At 38.0% G+C, this 16,142-nt stretch overlaps 1 protein-coding gene across 1 annotated transcript; it reads right to left on the bottom strand.

The window, feature by feature from the left end:
* Positions 1-248: 248 nt before the first annotated feature.
* On the bottom strand, positions 249-12,777 carry LOC121322344 (alcohol dehydrogenase class-3-like). Its single transcript, XM_041262188.1, has 9 exons — positions 12,674-12,777; positions 11,276-11,377; positions 8,681-8,822; positions 7,997-8,084; positions 7,044-7,263; positions 2,254-2,514; positions 1,985-2,117; positions 1,770-1,908; positions 249-1,111 (listed from the first exon to the last, which is right to left on the bottom strand). The coding sequence occupies exons 1-9, from the start codon at positions 12,689-12,691 to the stop codon at positions 1,087-1,089; spliced, it is 1,128 nt and encodes a 375-aa protein (XP_041118122.1). The 5' UTR covers positions 12,692-12,777; the 3' UTR covers positions 249-1,086.
* Positions 12,778-16,142: the final 3,365 nt, after the last annotated feature.

Genomic DNA, 16,142 nt, shown 5'->3' with positions numbered 1-16,142 from the left:
ATTTTGACAAGTCTATATAATTAGAAGTAATTGTCCTGGTTTGTAATCTTCAAATAAGCTTGTAACAAAACTCCTTCCCCTTTCTGGTCCCAAGTTAATCATTTTGGTCAATCAAAATGTGAGACTGAGTAATTATGTTACAGTAGCAATAGTTTGTAGTTAAAGATGCAATAAGATCAGAGGGAAAACAATGCTTTTCAAATCTGTTTTTGTCCCATCACACAGACTCAGTAAAAAAGCATTCTTGGTTTGGGGTAAAGCTTTTATTGTGCTCATTAGAATCCTCACAGGTTCTCAGACTTTAGGATCTTAACTCACATTAAATGGCGAATTAAATATCAAGCAAGGAATCACTTTGATGTTAACTTAGTATTGAAGCAAGTGAAAGAGCCACACATGGCAAACATCGTAAAATTGTAGAGAATCAATTGTAGATAATCAATTACAATTATATTTGAAGTGACTTACTCTTTAAATGATCCTAACAGTGGTCGATACAAACAGAGACACTCTTGAAGGTGAACTGTTGACCCCCTTATTACTGCAGTATTGCAAACGCATGGTCCTTGCTAGAGAAGGGTTACAAGTTTAAGGACAGACAAATGCAGGGTAATATTATATAGCACTGGCAACAATTCTGATTTATCCAAGTCAGAATATGAGCTCATAAGGTCAGACCACAATGCAACTGACTTTTGATGTGTGATAAAATATCTGCCTAGTTAGTGACTGAAGTCACTTGGAACATACTATGTGTTTGCATGTATAAGAATGAGCCACACTTCCAAAGCGTTTACTTCAGGACTTTATTTAGTACTGTGAAAGGAGACAAATCAATGGCAGCGTTTCAAAACAGAACCACCACAAGAGTGCTTAGGAGACCAAAACATTGCTGTTGGGCTCCAATAGGGTTTCTCCATTCAAAATAGAAGAGGTAATTCAAGACTGGAGTAGGGACTTTGCTACTGTTGCCCACTGCATTCTCCTGATAATTTATTTTAATCTGTGTATTGACCACAAACTATATAGAATGATCTAGGGAAAATAAACACGCATTTCAGATAGGAGCTTGAAGCTTTCTCTTTCCTACATTTTCAGGACTGTTCGAATGCTGGAAAAAAAAAAAAAAAAAATTAGCAATAGACTGTTGCAAAATAAGTTAGACTAAGCATGCAAAATGTATGTAAACACATTATACACCAACCAAGAGTGTACAAATCCGGTCCTCAAGGTCCAGGTTTTATTGGGATCATTAAATAACTGACTCGAAGGAGGTTCCTTTGGATAAGGTGGAACAAAGAACATGGTGGCTCCAGACCAAGAAACCGTTGCTAATACTGGCAATCAAGAAGCATTGTGTTTATGAGGGAATATTTACACGCGGACAGTATTAGTAACGGTTTGCGATGGACAAGTGTATTTATTCCAGAGGTTATTAAAACTTCACTGTTTTTTAGAAAGAACAGCAGTTGTGAGCTCAGCAGCAGCTACACTAGTGTTTGAACTGAACCAAGACACATACATGTATCCAATTCAAGTGTGAAGCAGTTCTCATTTGGAGCTATAACTACATTGCTATAAGTACACACTTAACAGTGTAACTGCATGGTTGAGGATATATTTCAATAGAATTGTGCTGCTGCTGCTTAATTAATGATTGGATGTCTGTGCTCCAATTGTCCAAAAGGACAGTAATGCAGCAATTCAGCTAGAATGCTTATATTATACCTAGCTTGCCAATTCGCTGAAGGAAAATGTGCACATAATACCTTTTCCCAGAGGTCATCAGGTCAAATGCCTCGTTAACGCGGTCCAAGGGCAGAGTGTGGGAAATGAACTCATCCAACTTGATTTTCTTTGCCATGTAATCATTCACCAGCTTAGGTACACTCTCCACACTCTTCCATCCTGCAAGAACCAGTAAAACAAGGCTTGAGAACAACAACAACAACAAGAAGTTCACTCAATTGGCTCTAACCCTTACCTCCAAAAAATGTTCCCTTCCATGTTCGTCCATATATTAGTTGAAACGGTCGCGTAGACGTGTCTGCCACGTTTGTATAGCCAACAACAACGCTGGTTCCCCAGCCTCTGTGACATGCCTCAAGGGCAGCTCTCTGGAAATCCAAAATGTATTTGATCATTTATGACTGTTCTGGGATTTTAGTATCATGACTTGATAAGAGGTTCTCCATATATGCAAAAATGTAAGACAAAGTACCTTTGCCTTTATATTGACCAGACTGAACTCACCATCACAATAGCACTGCCCACACACTCAAAGGAGTAGTCCACACCTCCTTTAGTCAACTCAATGAGTACTTCCTGGATGGGCTTGCTGTAATCATTGGGGTTGACAAATTCAGTTGCTCCGAACACTTTTGCTTTAATGAACTTGTCTTTATTGATATCAACCGCTATGATCCGAGAGGCTCCCGCTGCCTTACAGCCCATCACAGTGGCAAGACCCACTGCTCCCAGACCAAACACAGCACAGGAAGAGCCGGGTTCAACCTGCAGCCAGAGAGGGAAAGGGTGTGAGAGGAGGGGACTAGAGAGCAGACATGGTACTGCCTTCAGTTGTGTTACATACACTGTAAATTATGTAAGCTGAAAATAAATCACCAAAAAGCCTACATTATTTTATTAAAAAAATGTAACTTAGGGGACATATTGTCATACACAGTTCTGGCACATTCCTTTTGTGCTACAAGTCATTAGCTCATTTTGCATGGAAGGCCTTGGTTGCAAGGGTGTGCGGTTCTTTGATGGACCCAGATTCAGTTAAAATGTTTTTTCCCACTGATGATGGGAATGAGAATGTAGAGATGGGAGCCCAACTAAAAAGAGTGAAGTTTTTGCAGGTATCAGACTTTAAAGACTCTCATCCACACCTGTGAGCAGAAACTGACTCACTGTGAGCAGAAACTGACCTAAGACTGTTACAGCTACTGGAAGCAGGCAATTGCTTTCTCTGTATATCATTAAAGTAACATAGAATTGTGGTTTAGAAGATATTGCTATATTGACATATCTGAATTAGAATTATATGTTATAAAATCATTTAAAGTATAAACTGTAACCAGCAGTAAACTTACTAAAGGAATACAACTAACGTAATCTCTTTCTCACCTGCTTGTAATACAGGCAGTGTTGAAAATGACTCGCTGGTTTTGGCCGATGAAGCAGGATTTTGGTCGATGAAGCAGGATTGTTGATGGTCAGCAATTTAACAGCCAAGATTCTCTCTATAATGAGCGATCTTGTTACTATTAACAAATGTTAATACCTTTCACCTGTGTGCAATTAAAGTGTTTCACATGATTTCAGGTTAAATACACCTGTCTCTGGGAGGTCCCACAGTTGGTTAGTACATTTCCTAACAAAAACTACATCATGAAGATGAAGGAACATTCAAAGCAAATCCGGAATAAGGTTCTTCAAAAGCACCAATCAGGGTTAGGATATAAGAACATTTCCAAGGCATTGAATATCCCCCGGAACACAATAAAGTCCATTATTAAGAAATGGAGAGAATATGGCACAACTGTGAATTAGTCTAGAACAGGTCATCCTCAAAAAGTATCCGGGTGAGAAGGGCACTAGTCAGGGAGGCCACCAAGAGGCCTATAGCAACTCTAAAGGAGTTACAGTCTTCCACAGCTGAGCTGGGAGACACTGTGCATATGGCAACAATAGCCCGGGTGATTCACAAAACTGGCCTTTATGGGAGAGTGGCAAAAAGAAAGCCATTGCTGAACAAAACTCACATCAAATCTTGGCTAGAGTTTGCCAGAAGGCATGCGGGAGACTCTGAGACCAAGTGGAAGAAGATTCTATAGCCTGTTGAGACCAAAATAGAGCTTTTTGGCCTCAAGGCTAAGCACTATGTTTGGGGCAAGCCTAACATGGCACATCATCCTGAGAACACCATCCCTACCATGAAGCATGGTGGTGGCAGCATCATGTTATGGGGATGCATCTCAGCGTCAGGGCCTGGAAAGCTCGTGAAGATAGAGGGCAAAATGGATGCAGCAAAGTACAGATAAATCCTGGATAAAAACCTACTTAACTGTACAAGAGACCTGGGACTTGGAAGAAGATTCATCTTCTAGCAAGACAATGACCCCATACATACAGCCAAAGCCACACTGGAGTGGCTTTAAAACAAAGAGGTCAATGTCCTGGAGTGGCCCAGTCAAAGCCCGGACCTCAATCGAACTGAGATAACTGGAATGAACGAACTGAGATGCTGTTCACCAAAGTTCACCATCCAACTTGACGGAGCTTGAGCAATTTTGCAAAGAAGAATGGGCAATAATTGCAGTGTCCAGATGTGCAAAGCTGGTAGAGACTTATCCAAATAGACCCATGGCTGTAATTGCTGCCAAAGGTGCCTCTACCAAATATTGACTCAAGGGGGTGAATACTTATGCAATCAATTATTTTGTTTTATATTTGTAATTAATTTAGAACAATTTGTAGATTTTATTTTTCACTTTGACATTATGAACTTTTTTTGTGTTGATCAGTGGCAAAAACTCCTATTTAAATTAATTTTGATTCCATGTTGTAACACAATAAAATGTGGAAAAGTCCAATGGGGGTGAATACTTTTGAGAGCCACTGTGTGTGTGTGTGTGTGTGTGTGTGTGTGTGTGTGTGTCTATATATATATATATATATATATATATATATATATATATTAGTGCCATGAAAAAGTATTTGCCCCTGTCTGATTTTCTGCATTTTTGCATATTTGACATTGAATGTTATCAGCTCTTCAACCAAAATCTAATATTAGACAAAATGCACCCTGAGTGAACAAATAACACAAAATATTAATACTTATTTCATTTATTTATTAAAGAAAGTTATGCAACACCCAATGCCCCCGTGTGAAAAAGTAATCACCCCCTTAGACTCAATAACTGGTTATGCCACCTTTAGCAGCAATAACTGCAACCAAATGCTTCCTGTAGTTATTGATCAGTCTCTCACAGCGCAGTGGAGGAATTCTGGCCCACTCCTTCATGCAGAACTGCTTCAACTCAATGATATTTGTGGGTTTGAGCATAAACTGCTTGTTTCAGGTCCTGCCACAACATCTCAATGGGGTTTAGGTCTGGACTCTGACTAGGCCATTCCAAAACTTTAAAGTTCTTGTTCTTCAACCATTCTGATGTAGACTTGCTTGTGTGTTTTGGATCATTGTCTTGCTGCATGACCCAGCTGCGCTTCAGCTTCATCTCACAAACGGATGGCCTGACATTCTCCTGTAGAATTCTCTGGTACAGAGCAGAATTCATGGTTCCTTCAATGATGGCAAGTCCTCCAGGTTCTGATACAGTAAAGCATCCCCAAATCATGACACTACCACCACCATTCTTGACCGTTGGTATGAGGTTCTTACTGTGGAATGCAGTGTTTGGTTTTTGCCAGACATAACGGGGCCCATGTTGGCCAAAAAGTTCAACTTTTGACTTGTGTATATATATATATATATATATACACTGTAGCGTTCTGCGCTATGAAGGTGAGACAAACTCAGGGAAGACCAGATGTAATTCTAACTCTACTTTTATTCCTCCTCAATAAAAACAAACAATAACGAATCCCTGTCTGGGCCGGGGTTCACGCCAAAATAATAAACCAGTTCACAGGCATACACTCACTTAATCTCTCGCTCTGTCTCATAGTCGACTCACTCCAATCAGCAGACACACGCATTCTCATTACATATTTATAATTACTGTCAGAGTAATTAATATTTTGTGCTGCATAGAATGTTATAAAAAAATGCATATTTATTTTTAATCTTAGATGCACTGGATATGGCACCGGAGAGGATAAAAGAGTTTGAAAATTAAATTAATGAATTAATAATAATAATGGTAACTGGCAACAGCGATAAAGTCCGATGTTTAGCTATGTAAGTGTCGTATATAATTTGTTTATGTCAGCTATCAATGAATTATAATACTAGCAAAAGTGAAAAAGTCTGATGTTTATGTGTATGTAATATTTATATGTCAGCTAAATTAATGAATTAGAATAATAATAACCAGTCTACTTGCTGCTACAATGACAGCTACACCTTGACAAGATACCGGAAGTTGTTTTACCCTTCAAATCTGTCAGTCAGATTTCAAAATGGCTGCGTGAAAGAGGCGTATACACAGAACATTAAAACGGGAAGTAACAAACAAGACAAATGCAATGTCCCGGATATATATATATATATATATATATATATATATATATATATTAGTAGCGATCTCAGTTCCCGCAGGCAGGTGCATCATACAGGACGAGACAATTCACACACAGGTGGAGGGTGAGCGCAAACCAGGACCTCTTGCACTGAAGCATTGTGCCGATACCGCCATACAAAAGAGCTTACAGGCAAGCCCGCAGGCGCCCGGTCAGACCACAGGCGTCGCTGGTGCACAGTGAGCCGAGGACACCCAGGCCAACCTAGCCCTCCCTTCCCCTGGGCGTCACTTGGCCAATTGAGTGCCGCCCCATTGGAGCTCCCTTCCTCAGTCGGCAAAGGATTAGGCTGGAGTCGAACCGGCGACGTCCAGACTATAGGGCGCATCCTGCACTACATGCGGAGAACCTTTACTAGATGCGCCACTCAGGAGCCCAGACACACTTTTAAGCACCTTTTGAAGAATCTGAATTCTTCTCCGTAAGAATGATAACGTTACCCTATGTAAAGAGTTCCCTATGTAAATGTGAGGCAGTGTAGAGCAGTTGACTCCTCCACCCGCCCCCTCCCCAAATGTTTCTCACAAAGGGAACTGCACAAACCTTGGACTCCCTTATACACTGATAGATACCTCCAGGAAGTAATACCAACCAAAATTTGTATTTTTTACATCAAGACTGGCATTAATGTTTCAATGCATCAATTACCTTAGACTAAATAACCAAAAATTAGGATTTTTGCCAATGACAGTATCCGTTTCAGGCTTGCCTGTTCCTACATTAACTTCACTGATTTTCAACAACATTTTAAAAGAAAGAAGGACAATAACCTTGGCGGTGTTGAGTGCAGCTCCATACCCAGTGGAAATGCCACAGCCGAGCAGGCAGACTTTATCAAGAGGGGCAGAGTCATCCACCTTGGCCACAGAGACATCAGTCACTACAGTGTACTCGGAGAAAGTGCTGGTCCCCATGAAGTGGAAGATGGACTTCCCCTTGCAGGTAAACCTGGATGTCTTATCAGGCATCAAACCTTCAGTCTGGGTAATCCTGCCAATACAAAAAAAGAGATAGGATTGAAAGAACCATTGGTGAGAAAACCTGCTACAGCTGCCTGTGCTAAACAAAGCATGAAACACTTTGAAATCTGCACAAAAGTATAACACTCCCTCATTATAAGGTGCAGCATTATGAATTGTGGTCAATGCAATGTCACACACCACTGTGTACTCAGAAGGTGCTGGTTCCTTTGAATTGGAAGACTGGCTTCCCTTTGCAAGAGAACCTGGTGAATTTCTCAGAAGTCACATGATATCTTTCATTGGGCCTGCCATGAACAAGGTATATATATGCGGGTAAAATACTTGATAATACTTTTTTTTTTTTTTTAAATTATATTAATAATTCATTTTTTTTTAAACAAAGATTACTGTTTTCAAATGATTGTAAAAACATGAATCTGAAATATATACAGTATGCTACAGATAATTAGTACAGTATAAGCATATGAGCTGTAAATTGCATCTAAGCTTTGCTCAGAGCAACAGGTAGTGTTTGATCCACTGCTGAAACAAATTCTGTCTCTTGTTGGTGAGAAGATGAGATGTTAAAAGCTCTAAACTCATGAATGCAGACGAGCCCAGCTCATTTGCATAGTGGTAGGATGCTTGCTTCCTGTGTGTGGGGTTGCATAGTGGTAGGATCCTTGCCGGTTTCATCAGCCAAAGAATAAATCTGTCCGACTTGAGAAACCACTTGGTACACAGATGCAAAACATAGTTACCAGTTTGTATCACACAAGTTGGTTTTGGGACTCAGACAGAACTTGCATTCCCCACACTGGGAAACAAACAGAGGGATAACCTTGTCTCCTGGAAAAGATACAGTAAAATAAGAATGTTACACTATGTAGTGTAATTGTGTTATTTAATACCAATCCGCGTGTACAGTACTGTACATTCAGCCTCATTGAGGCCGCCAATAACATTGTTCTCTTGTGGTTCGGACAGGACTGTGTAAAAGACTGGCAAGTTGAACTTTGATAAGCATTAAATATGTTTCCTATGCACAGTACTCCCTAGGCATTGGGATACCCCTACAAGATAAAAATGGACAAGTGTGCACTTGTTGGGTAGGGTGCATATTTTTTTCAGAATACCCATATGTCCTGGGTATTCAGAATTCATGAAAGCAAAATCTTACCCATATTTGCATGTACTTTATTAGGTGCAGAAGCTGCAATCAAGTCATGTGATCTACCACACAGGAAGGGATTATATAACACGAATCTACAGCGTTGTGCTGTTAACGCTATGCGATTGGCTTATGTCAACAGAAAGAACAAATTTAAGACCAGCCACTTTAACCAAGCACATGCAACACAATTTCTAAATAAAAATATGTTAAAGGTGACTTCTTTTTATGTAACAGAAGCCTATATATTGCTGATTACTAAAGTGTCTCTCACCTGGTTTGAATTTGGTCACTCCTGGTCCAACACTCTCTACAATCCCAGCTCCTTCATGTCCCAGAATTGCAGGGAATCCCTTTGTTTCACCCGCTTCATATAGAAAGTAAAGATCAGTGTGGCACACTCCAGTAGCGACAATCTGTTTGGTAAAAGATCCACACAATAAATATGTATATACAGTGCCTATAGAAAGTCTACACTCCCCTGAACTTTGTTGTGTCAATGCCTCAGAGTTTCATGCATTTAAATGAGGATTTTTTTCCACTGATCTATACACAATACTCCACACTTAAGGGGAAAAAAAATTTTATTGAAAAAAATATATATATATTATACTTCTGTCCCAGTTTCAGCTTTCTTGCAGAGGGCAGTAAGTTTTCCTCTAGGACTTCTCTATACTTTGATCCATTCATTTTCCCTTCTAGCCTGACAAGTTCCCCAGTCCCTGCCAATGAAAAACGTCCCCATAACATGATGCTGCCGCCACCATACTTCACAGTAAGGATGGTGATCTTCGGCTGATACGCTGGGTTAGGTTTATGTCAAACATAACGCTTCACATTTAGGCCAAAAATTTCCATTTTAGTTTCATCAGACCACAAAACTTTCTGCCACATAGCTACTGAATCTCCTGAGTGTTTGTTTGCATACTTAAAAATAGGATTCAAAGTTGGCTTTCTTGAGTAATGGCTTCCTTCTTGCCACCCTACCATATAGGCCAGGTTTGTTGAGTGCTTGGGATATTCTTGTCACATACACACTTTGACCAGTCTTGGCCATTAAGCCTGTAGCTTTTGCAAAGTTGCCATTGGCTTCTTGGTAGCATCTCTGATCAATCTTCTTCTTGCTCGTCATCCAGTTTGGAGGGACGGCTTGATCTAGGCAGGGTCTTGGTGGTGCCATACACCTTCCACTTCTTAATAATCATCTTGACCGTGCTCCAAGGGATATTCAAGGCCTTTGATATTTTTTTTATAACCATCCCCTGATCTGTGCCTTTCAACAGCTTTGTCCAGTTCCTTTTGAAAGCACCTTGGTGCTCATGGTTGAGTCTTTGGTTTGAAATGCACTACCCAGGAGAGGGAACTTACAGGAATAGTTGAATTTATCTTGAAATCATGTGAATCACTACAATTTAACACAGGTGGAGGCAACTTAACTTGGTGTGTGATTTTTTAGGCGATTGGTTACACTTGAGCTAATTTAGGATTGCTATTACAAGGGGGGTGGACACTTATCCAACCAAGCTATTTCAATTTTTATTTTTAATTTTCTACAGATTTCTAGAATTTTTTTTTCACTTGGAAGTTGTGTGGTAGGATGTGTAGATAAATGAGAAAAAAAAAACAATTTTAATGTATTTTAATTCCAGGCTATAAGGCAAAAGGTGAACATTTTGAAAGGGGGTGTAGACTTTCTATGGGCACTGTAGATCGTGGCTCTCACTGATAGAACTGACTCTTGGGTGTTTGTGATCTAGGCTACTCTTTTAAACACTCACTAAAGCCATGTTTTGACAAATTCACCTTCTAAGATAAACTACCTGTGTGTGTCTGTGTGTGTGTGGTGGTGGTGGGGCGGTGGGATGGTGGTGGTGGGGCTTGTGTGATGCACAACTACTTACCTCATTCATTGCTACTTACCTCATTCATTATTTAATTGACTCAATAGCGCTGACAGGTTAAAAAAATACACAGATAATGGCCACAAGTACCTGAATCCACATCAGGCCTTTGGCCCAAGGTGAACAGTAGGGGATACTTTTTTTAGTAAATATCAAGCATGGATAGAAATACTGCTGGACTTGCTAGTATGTGTGTATAAAGAGGCTTCATGCAATAGTAACACTTTAAAGAGATTGTAGGTAACAACAAAATTCCATTAAAACTATACTTAGCTGTCATGGTTATTTGTATATAGGTCTCAGATGTTCAATTGTGAAAGAAACACGTGTGCACTTGTTTGGTCATTTCACCTGGTAGGTGACATTGTCTCCACCTCTTCAGGCATTTCTTATCTGATATTAACTTACTAGCTGCTGAAAATATAGGTGTAGGACACAGCTAATACAGTTGCAAAATAGATAAAATTCATGGGATTATTTTGTTACCTACAATTACTGGAGAGACGGGCAGAGACAGTGTAGATATGTCTTGTAAAATTCGTGTCTGACACATTAAGACCACACAAACTTGTCCAAAATTGCTAAAATTCAAAATTTGTGAAAATCCCTATAGAATTCTTATCTACAGGATCACACTGGTCTATTTATTGCCATGTTGGTTCTTAAAGTCTTTAAACATATAATACACGAGCTCTGTTTTCTTGGAATGTAATATCTTACAGTACCTATTTAATGCCCCTTTGTGTGTTTTGAATTATTGCTTAGATCATTTTTTACCAGACCTAACTGAAGTCCTTTTTTCAACCAGTGGCTGCTTTGAAAATACTCCTAAAAGCTGAATTTGTGATGGTTTTATATAAAATGACCAATGGGATGTGAAGCTGTCATTTCTGTTTCCTCTGTATAGATCTGACAGTACTCCAAGTTCAACTTCTGATAATTAATATCCACAACAGAATGAATGTTACCTTAATGCGAACTTCATGATCCTGCGGTGGTGCCACCTCCACCTCCTCAATTGATAGGGGCTTCCCTGGCTCCCAAGCGACAGCAGCCTTGCATTTGATAACCTGCACAATAACCAGGTTATTCTATTACAGCTATTAAAAGACAGCAACAATAAGAATATTACACTGACTAAAATAGAGTAGTCACATTTTAACCTGAAGGTCTTTGATGTTAAAATGTTTTCCCAAGATCCAGAGAGAAACAAAACAAAAAATTAACCCTCCGGGCCAGCCAACTTTCAAAGTTAAGCCAACCCAACCATAGTTTAAGCAACAAACACTAATAGGATCATCAAAAAATAAATGCATGATTAGTTGACTTATTTTTATTTTCATGCTTATCAGTACTTTATGGAAAAACATCCAATTGTTTAATTTCTGCAGACATTTTCTTCAAATAATTTCTTATTTTTCTCAAGGACGCGTGTTGCCACTTTGCACAAGGGCACAAGGGCCAAACAAACAAATAGTAAACAAATAATAGGCTGGTTGCAAAACCAGCATACAAAGCAATTGTTTTTTTTTTTACCCAGACTTACGTCTCTCCTCTTACACTCCACCCACCCCGAGTGAGTGAAAACATGCTGCTTTTATGCAGCTGTACAGATGCAGCTTTTATCCAGCTGTACTATATTGCTAATCAATCATTCAATTGGAGTCTCAATACAACTGCACATGAATTATTTAAGTGTAATTCCCCGTGCTCACATATTATATTTTACCTGCACGTGAAGTGCTGTGCAAACCTTGTGCCTAAATACAAATATTCATTTTAAACACTTGTGCTCGTAACCCATATTTATATCCTGTGTATTTTATACATAAACACCAACATTAACAGACTATATACAACATAAAACACTAATAAACCCAAAGGGGCGGGACACTCCGCCACAGGGTGCTATTCATTTTCCCTGATAAAACAAAAGTAATCTTTCAGCAAATAAGCAGTAATTTCCTTGCCCAATGCCTTCAAGCCACATAATAGTTCAAAAAAGTAAACTATTTCTAGGACATTGCTATACATGAAATATTATGTGATCACAATATAACAAAATCAAACTTTCCACTATAGAATAAAAACAAAATTATCAAATATTAAAAAATAAATAAAAAAAAAAAAAAAAAAAAAACTATAACATGTAACCATTTGTAAACTACTACAGTAAGAAATGTATGCTAGTTAAGCCATAGTACCAGGGCATCTCCACATTTTTCACACAGTATTAAATAACAGCTATACCATTTGCAGTATGTGTGCATGATACTAAATTAATTGTTACCTGCATCTGCTTATCTATTCATATACAATGGCTATTGAACTATTTTGAATGGTGACAAAAATCAATCACTCCATACCTTGCCTGCTGTTGCCATGATCTTCAGACTGTTAACTGACAAAGTTGAAGAAAAAACAAAATTGGCAGAAAATATCGGTCTCCACTTGTGTGCAGTACACTTTATATTGCTCGGATTTAAAAAAAAAAAAAAAAACTCTGATAAAAATGGCTGTCAATGCTTGTTAATGTTTTACAATTGCAACACCCATATAGATAACTTTAATATCAACGAAAATGCCGTTCTTTTAGTTACACTCCAATAATTGTCAATAATTAACAAGCATTGCAGAGTAACAATGTGGTAACTTTCTATAATTTATAATAGGCACTACAATATTGTTTGGCAATATATACTAACAATCATTAAGTCTGTAGATAAAACTCTCAAGACAAATCTTAAAAGTAATTTATCTGAATATTGGGGGAAGAGATGTAATGTACTGCTTAAATTTTATGTAGGTATTATTTGTTAAATACACAGTAATATACTACTGGTTTACGAGGAAAAGAACACTTATTTATTGACCAAGTCATAAGAATGATCCATGGCTGACTGGCTGGCTTTTGTACCAACCCCCCCCCCCAAACCCCCCCCCCCCCCCCCCCCAAAAAAAAAAAAAAAAAAAAAAAACACACACACAAACACAGACACACACATTGCCATCTGACAAGCAACAGAACATACATTTTAAATTAGTAAAGTAGCCTGTTGCAGTAAAAAGAATGGGATTGTTAGAGTCTGTCACTTCATATCATATTGCACCACCAACAGAATAAATAAAAGAAATGTACAAACAGTTAAATAGACTAAACCCGAATCATGTGTCCCATGCTTGGTTTGATAATCTTCATCTCCCAACATGTAAATGCTTTTAACTACTAGTTAATTTTACGAATATTTGCTAAAATCATTAAATTAATTCCTAGAATAAACTAGATTATGTTTTTATTTTGTTGGCTGAATGTGTAAATGTGTAGTTTTAAAATGATAAATTAATATCTTACAACTACACTATTGGTCTTTACCATTGTAATTATCAATTATAACTAATAAGACTCAAAATGACAGTACTCATTTTTCAAGATTAAAATACATATATATATATATATATATATATATATATATATATATATATATATATATATATATATATATATATGAATATAAACGCAACATGTAAAGTGTTGGTCCCATGTTTCATGAGCTGAAATAAAAGATCCCAGAAATTTTCCATATGCACAGAAAGCTTTTCTCTCAAATTCTGTACACAAACTTGTTTACATCCCTGTTAGTGAGCATTTTTCCTTTGCCAAGGTAATCAATCCACCTGACAGTTGTGGCATAGCAAGAAGCTGATTAAACAGCATGATCATTACACAGGTGCACCTTGTTCTGGGGACAATAAAAGGCCACTCTAAAATGTGCAGTTTTGTCACATAACACAATGCCACAGATGTCTTAGGTTTTGAGGGAGCATGCAATTAGCATGCTGACTGCAGGAATGTCCACCAGAGCTGTTGCCAGAGAATTGAATGTTCATTTCTCTACCATAAGCCGCATCCAACATCGTTTTAGAGAATTTGGCAGTACGCCCAACCGGCCTCACAACCGCAGACCACGTGTAACCATGCCAGCCCAGGACCTCCACATCCAGCTTCTTCACCTGCAGGATCTTCTGAGATCAGCCACTCGGACAGCAGATGAAACTGTGGGTTTGCACAACCAAAGAATTTCTGTACAAACTGTCAGAAACCGCCTCGGGGAAGCTCATCTGCGCGCTTGTTGTTTCTCACCAGGGTCTTGACCTAACTGCAGTTCGTAACCGACTTCAGTGAGCAAATGCTCACCTTCAATGGCCACTGGCATGCTGGAGAAGTATGCTCTTCACGGATGTATCTCGGTTTCAACTGTATCGGGAAGATGGCAGACAGTGTGTATGGCGTCGTGTGGGTGAGCGGTTTGCTGATGTCAACGTTGTGAAAAGAGTATATATATATCCTTTTTTTAGAACCACCACATAGACTATTAAACTTCTATACAATCTTTGATTTCTATAAAAATGTATACAACTTTATAAAATATTTTGGATGGGCTTAAGTTACATTTTATTGATTCAAAATACACCAACCAGTTTACTGCTGGGATAAACAAAGGGTTAAAAGGGTTATACAATGGAGAGGTATGAGTAAGTTATTTTGTTGCAAACTCCAAAAAAAACAATTGTTGGCTTAAAAAAAAAAAAAAAAAAAAAAAAAAAAAAAACATACTTTCCCACAACTACAGGTAACACTTCAAATAAGAAATTTATTGCAAAAAAATAAAAATAAAACATTTACTTACAGTTAGTAACATGTAACTGGTTAACTTGCAATTCAAAACACAGTGTGAATGTGTGTTACTCATTGTGTTCAGGTTGTTAAATGGTTTGAGTTTTGTTTTAATTCCATTTAAAATAATTAAAAAAATTAAAAAAAAAAAAAAAAAAAACATTTTAGAACACACACACAATGAACATTTTGTTAAGTACATATGGATTCCAAATTAGAGCTTTCAGTACAGTAAAAAAAAAAAGCAATGACATTTATCAACAGTATGTACAGAATAGTATAAAATAAACATTAGCAAAAAAACAAACAAATAAATGTGTTTAATCACAATTTGACAAGCTATTCTCTAGATATTCCCAGAACATGACTCTTCAACAACTTAAGACAAATGTTTACGCCAACTTTCAGGACAACTGGATAAGCAGTTCTCCATATATATGCAGAAATTGAAGTGTGGCATACAAATAGATGGATGTAAAGCATAGTTGTGTGTTAAGTGAAGTGTTACTGGGAAAGGTACTCCTCTGCCCTGCTAAAATTGCATTGGCGATGCCAATAATGCAGATGCAAACCAACAAGGATGAGAAGACCTGAGTACTGCATCCTTATGCAGAAGACACAAAATCAGAGCTTTCCGTTTCTTGCATGTTGGTTAGCTGTTTTATTTTTTTAGAAACAGCACTTACCATGGGCAACTTTCCATGAACTATTCTTTGACTGAGGAATCAAGGCTAACAAACTTGCAAAATGAAGTGATAGTTCATTTATGCTAATCACAACATTAAAAATAAACTGCCAGTGAACGGGGATCAAAATGTTCATATAAAAACATTCTAACAAAGCCTAACATATGTGTTTAGATTCAGTGTACTCCACCCTGATCCATTCATTTTTAGCACTAGGAACTGAGGGTAGATAAAGTATACCTAAGTGTACTGTAATTATAGCAAGTACTTAAAATTAGAACAAATATAAGCTACTTTGTAAAGAAGAAAAATTAGGCTTGAAAACAGCTTTGTACTGGGGTCATTCAAACATTGGTAGTCAGCCAAGTCCGTTAGCATATTTGTTTTGCGCTAGAGGAACAAAGAAATGTAGCAGTTTAAACATTGTTCCCTGACCAAACCTTTGTTAATAAAACATACCTTTTCACTTTTGCA

Source organism: Polyodon spathula, chromosome 1, assembly GCF_017654505.1.
Source record: "Polyodon spathula isolate WHYD16114869_AA chromosome 1, ASM1765450v1, whole genome shotgun sequence".
In the NCBI taxonomy this organism is placed as follows: Eukaryota; Metazoa; Chordata; class Actinopteri; order Acipenseriformes; family Polyodontidae; genus Polyodon; species Polyodon spathula.
The sequence above is the reverse complement of the archived record's forward strand: the minus strand, read 5'-3'. Positions and strand labels throughout refer to the sequence as shown.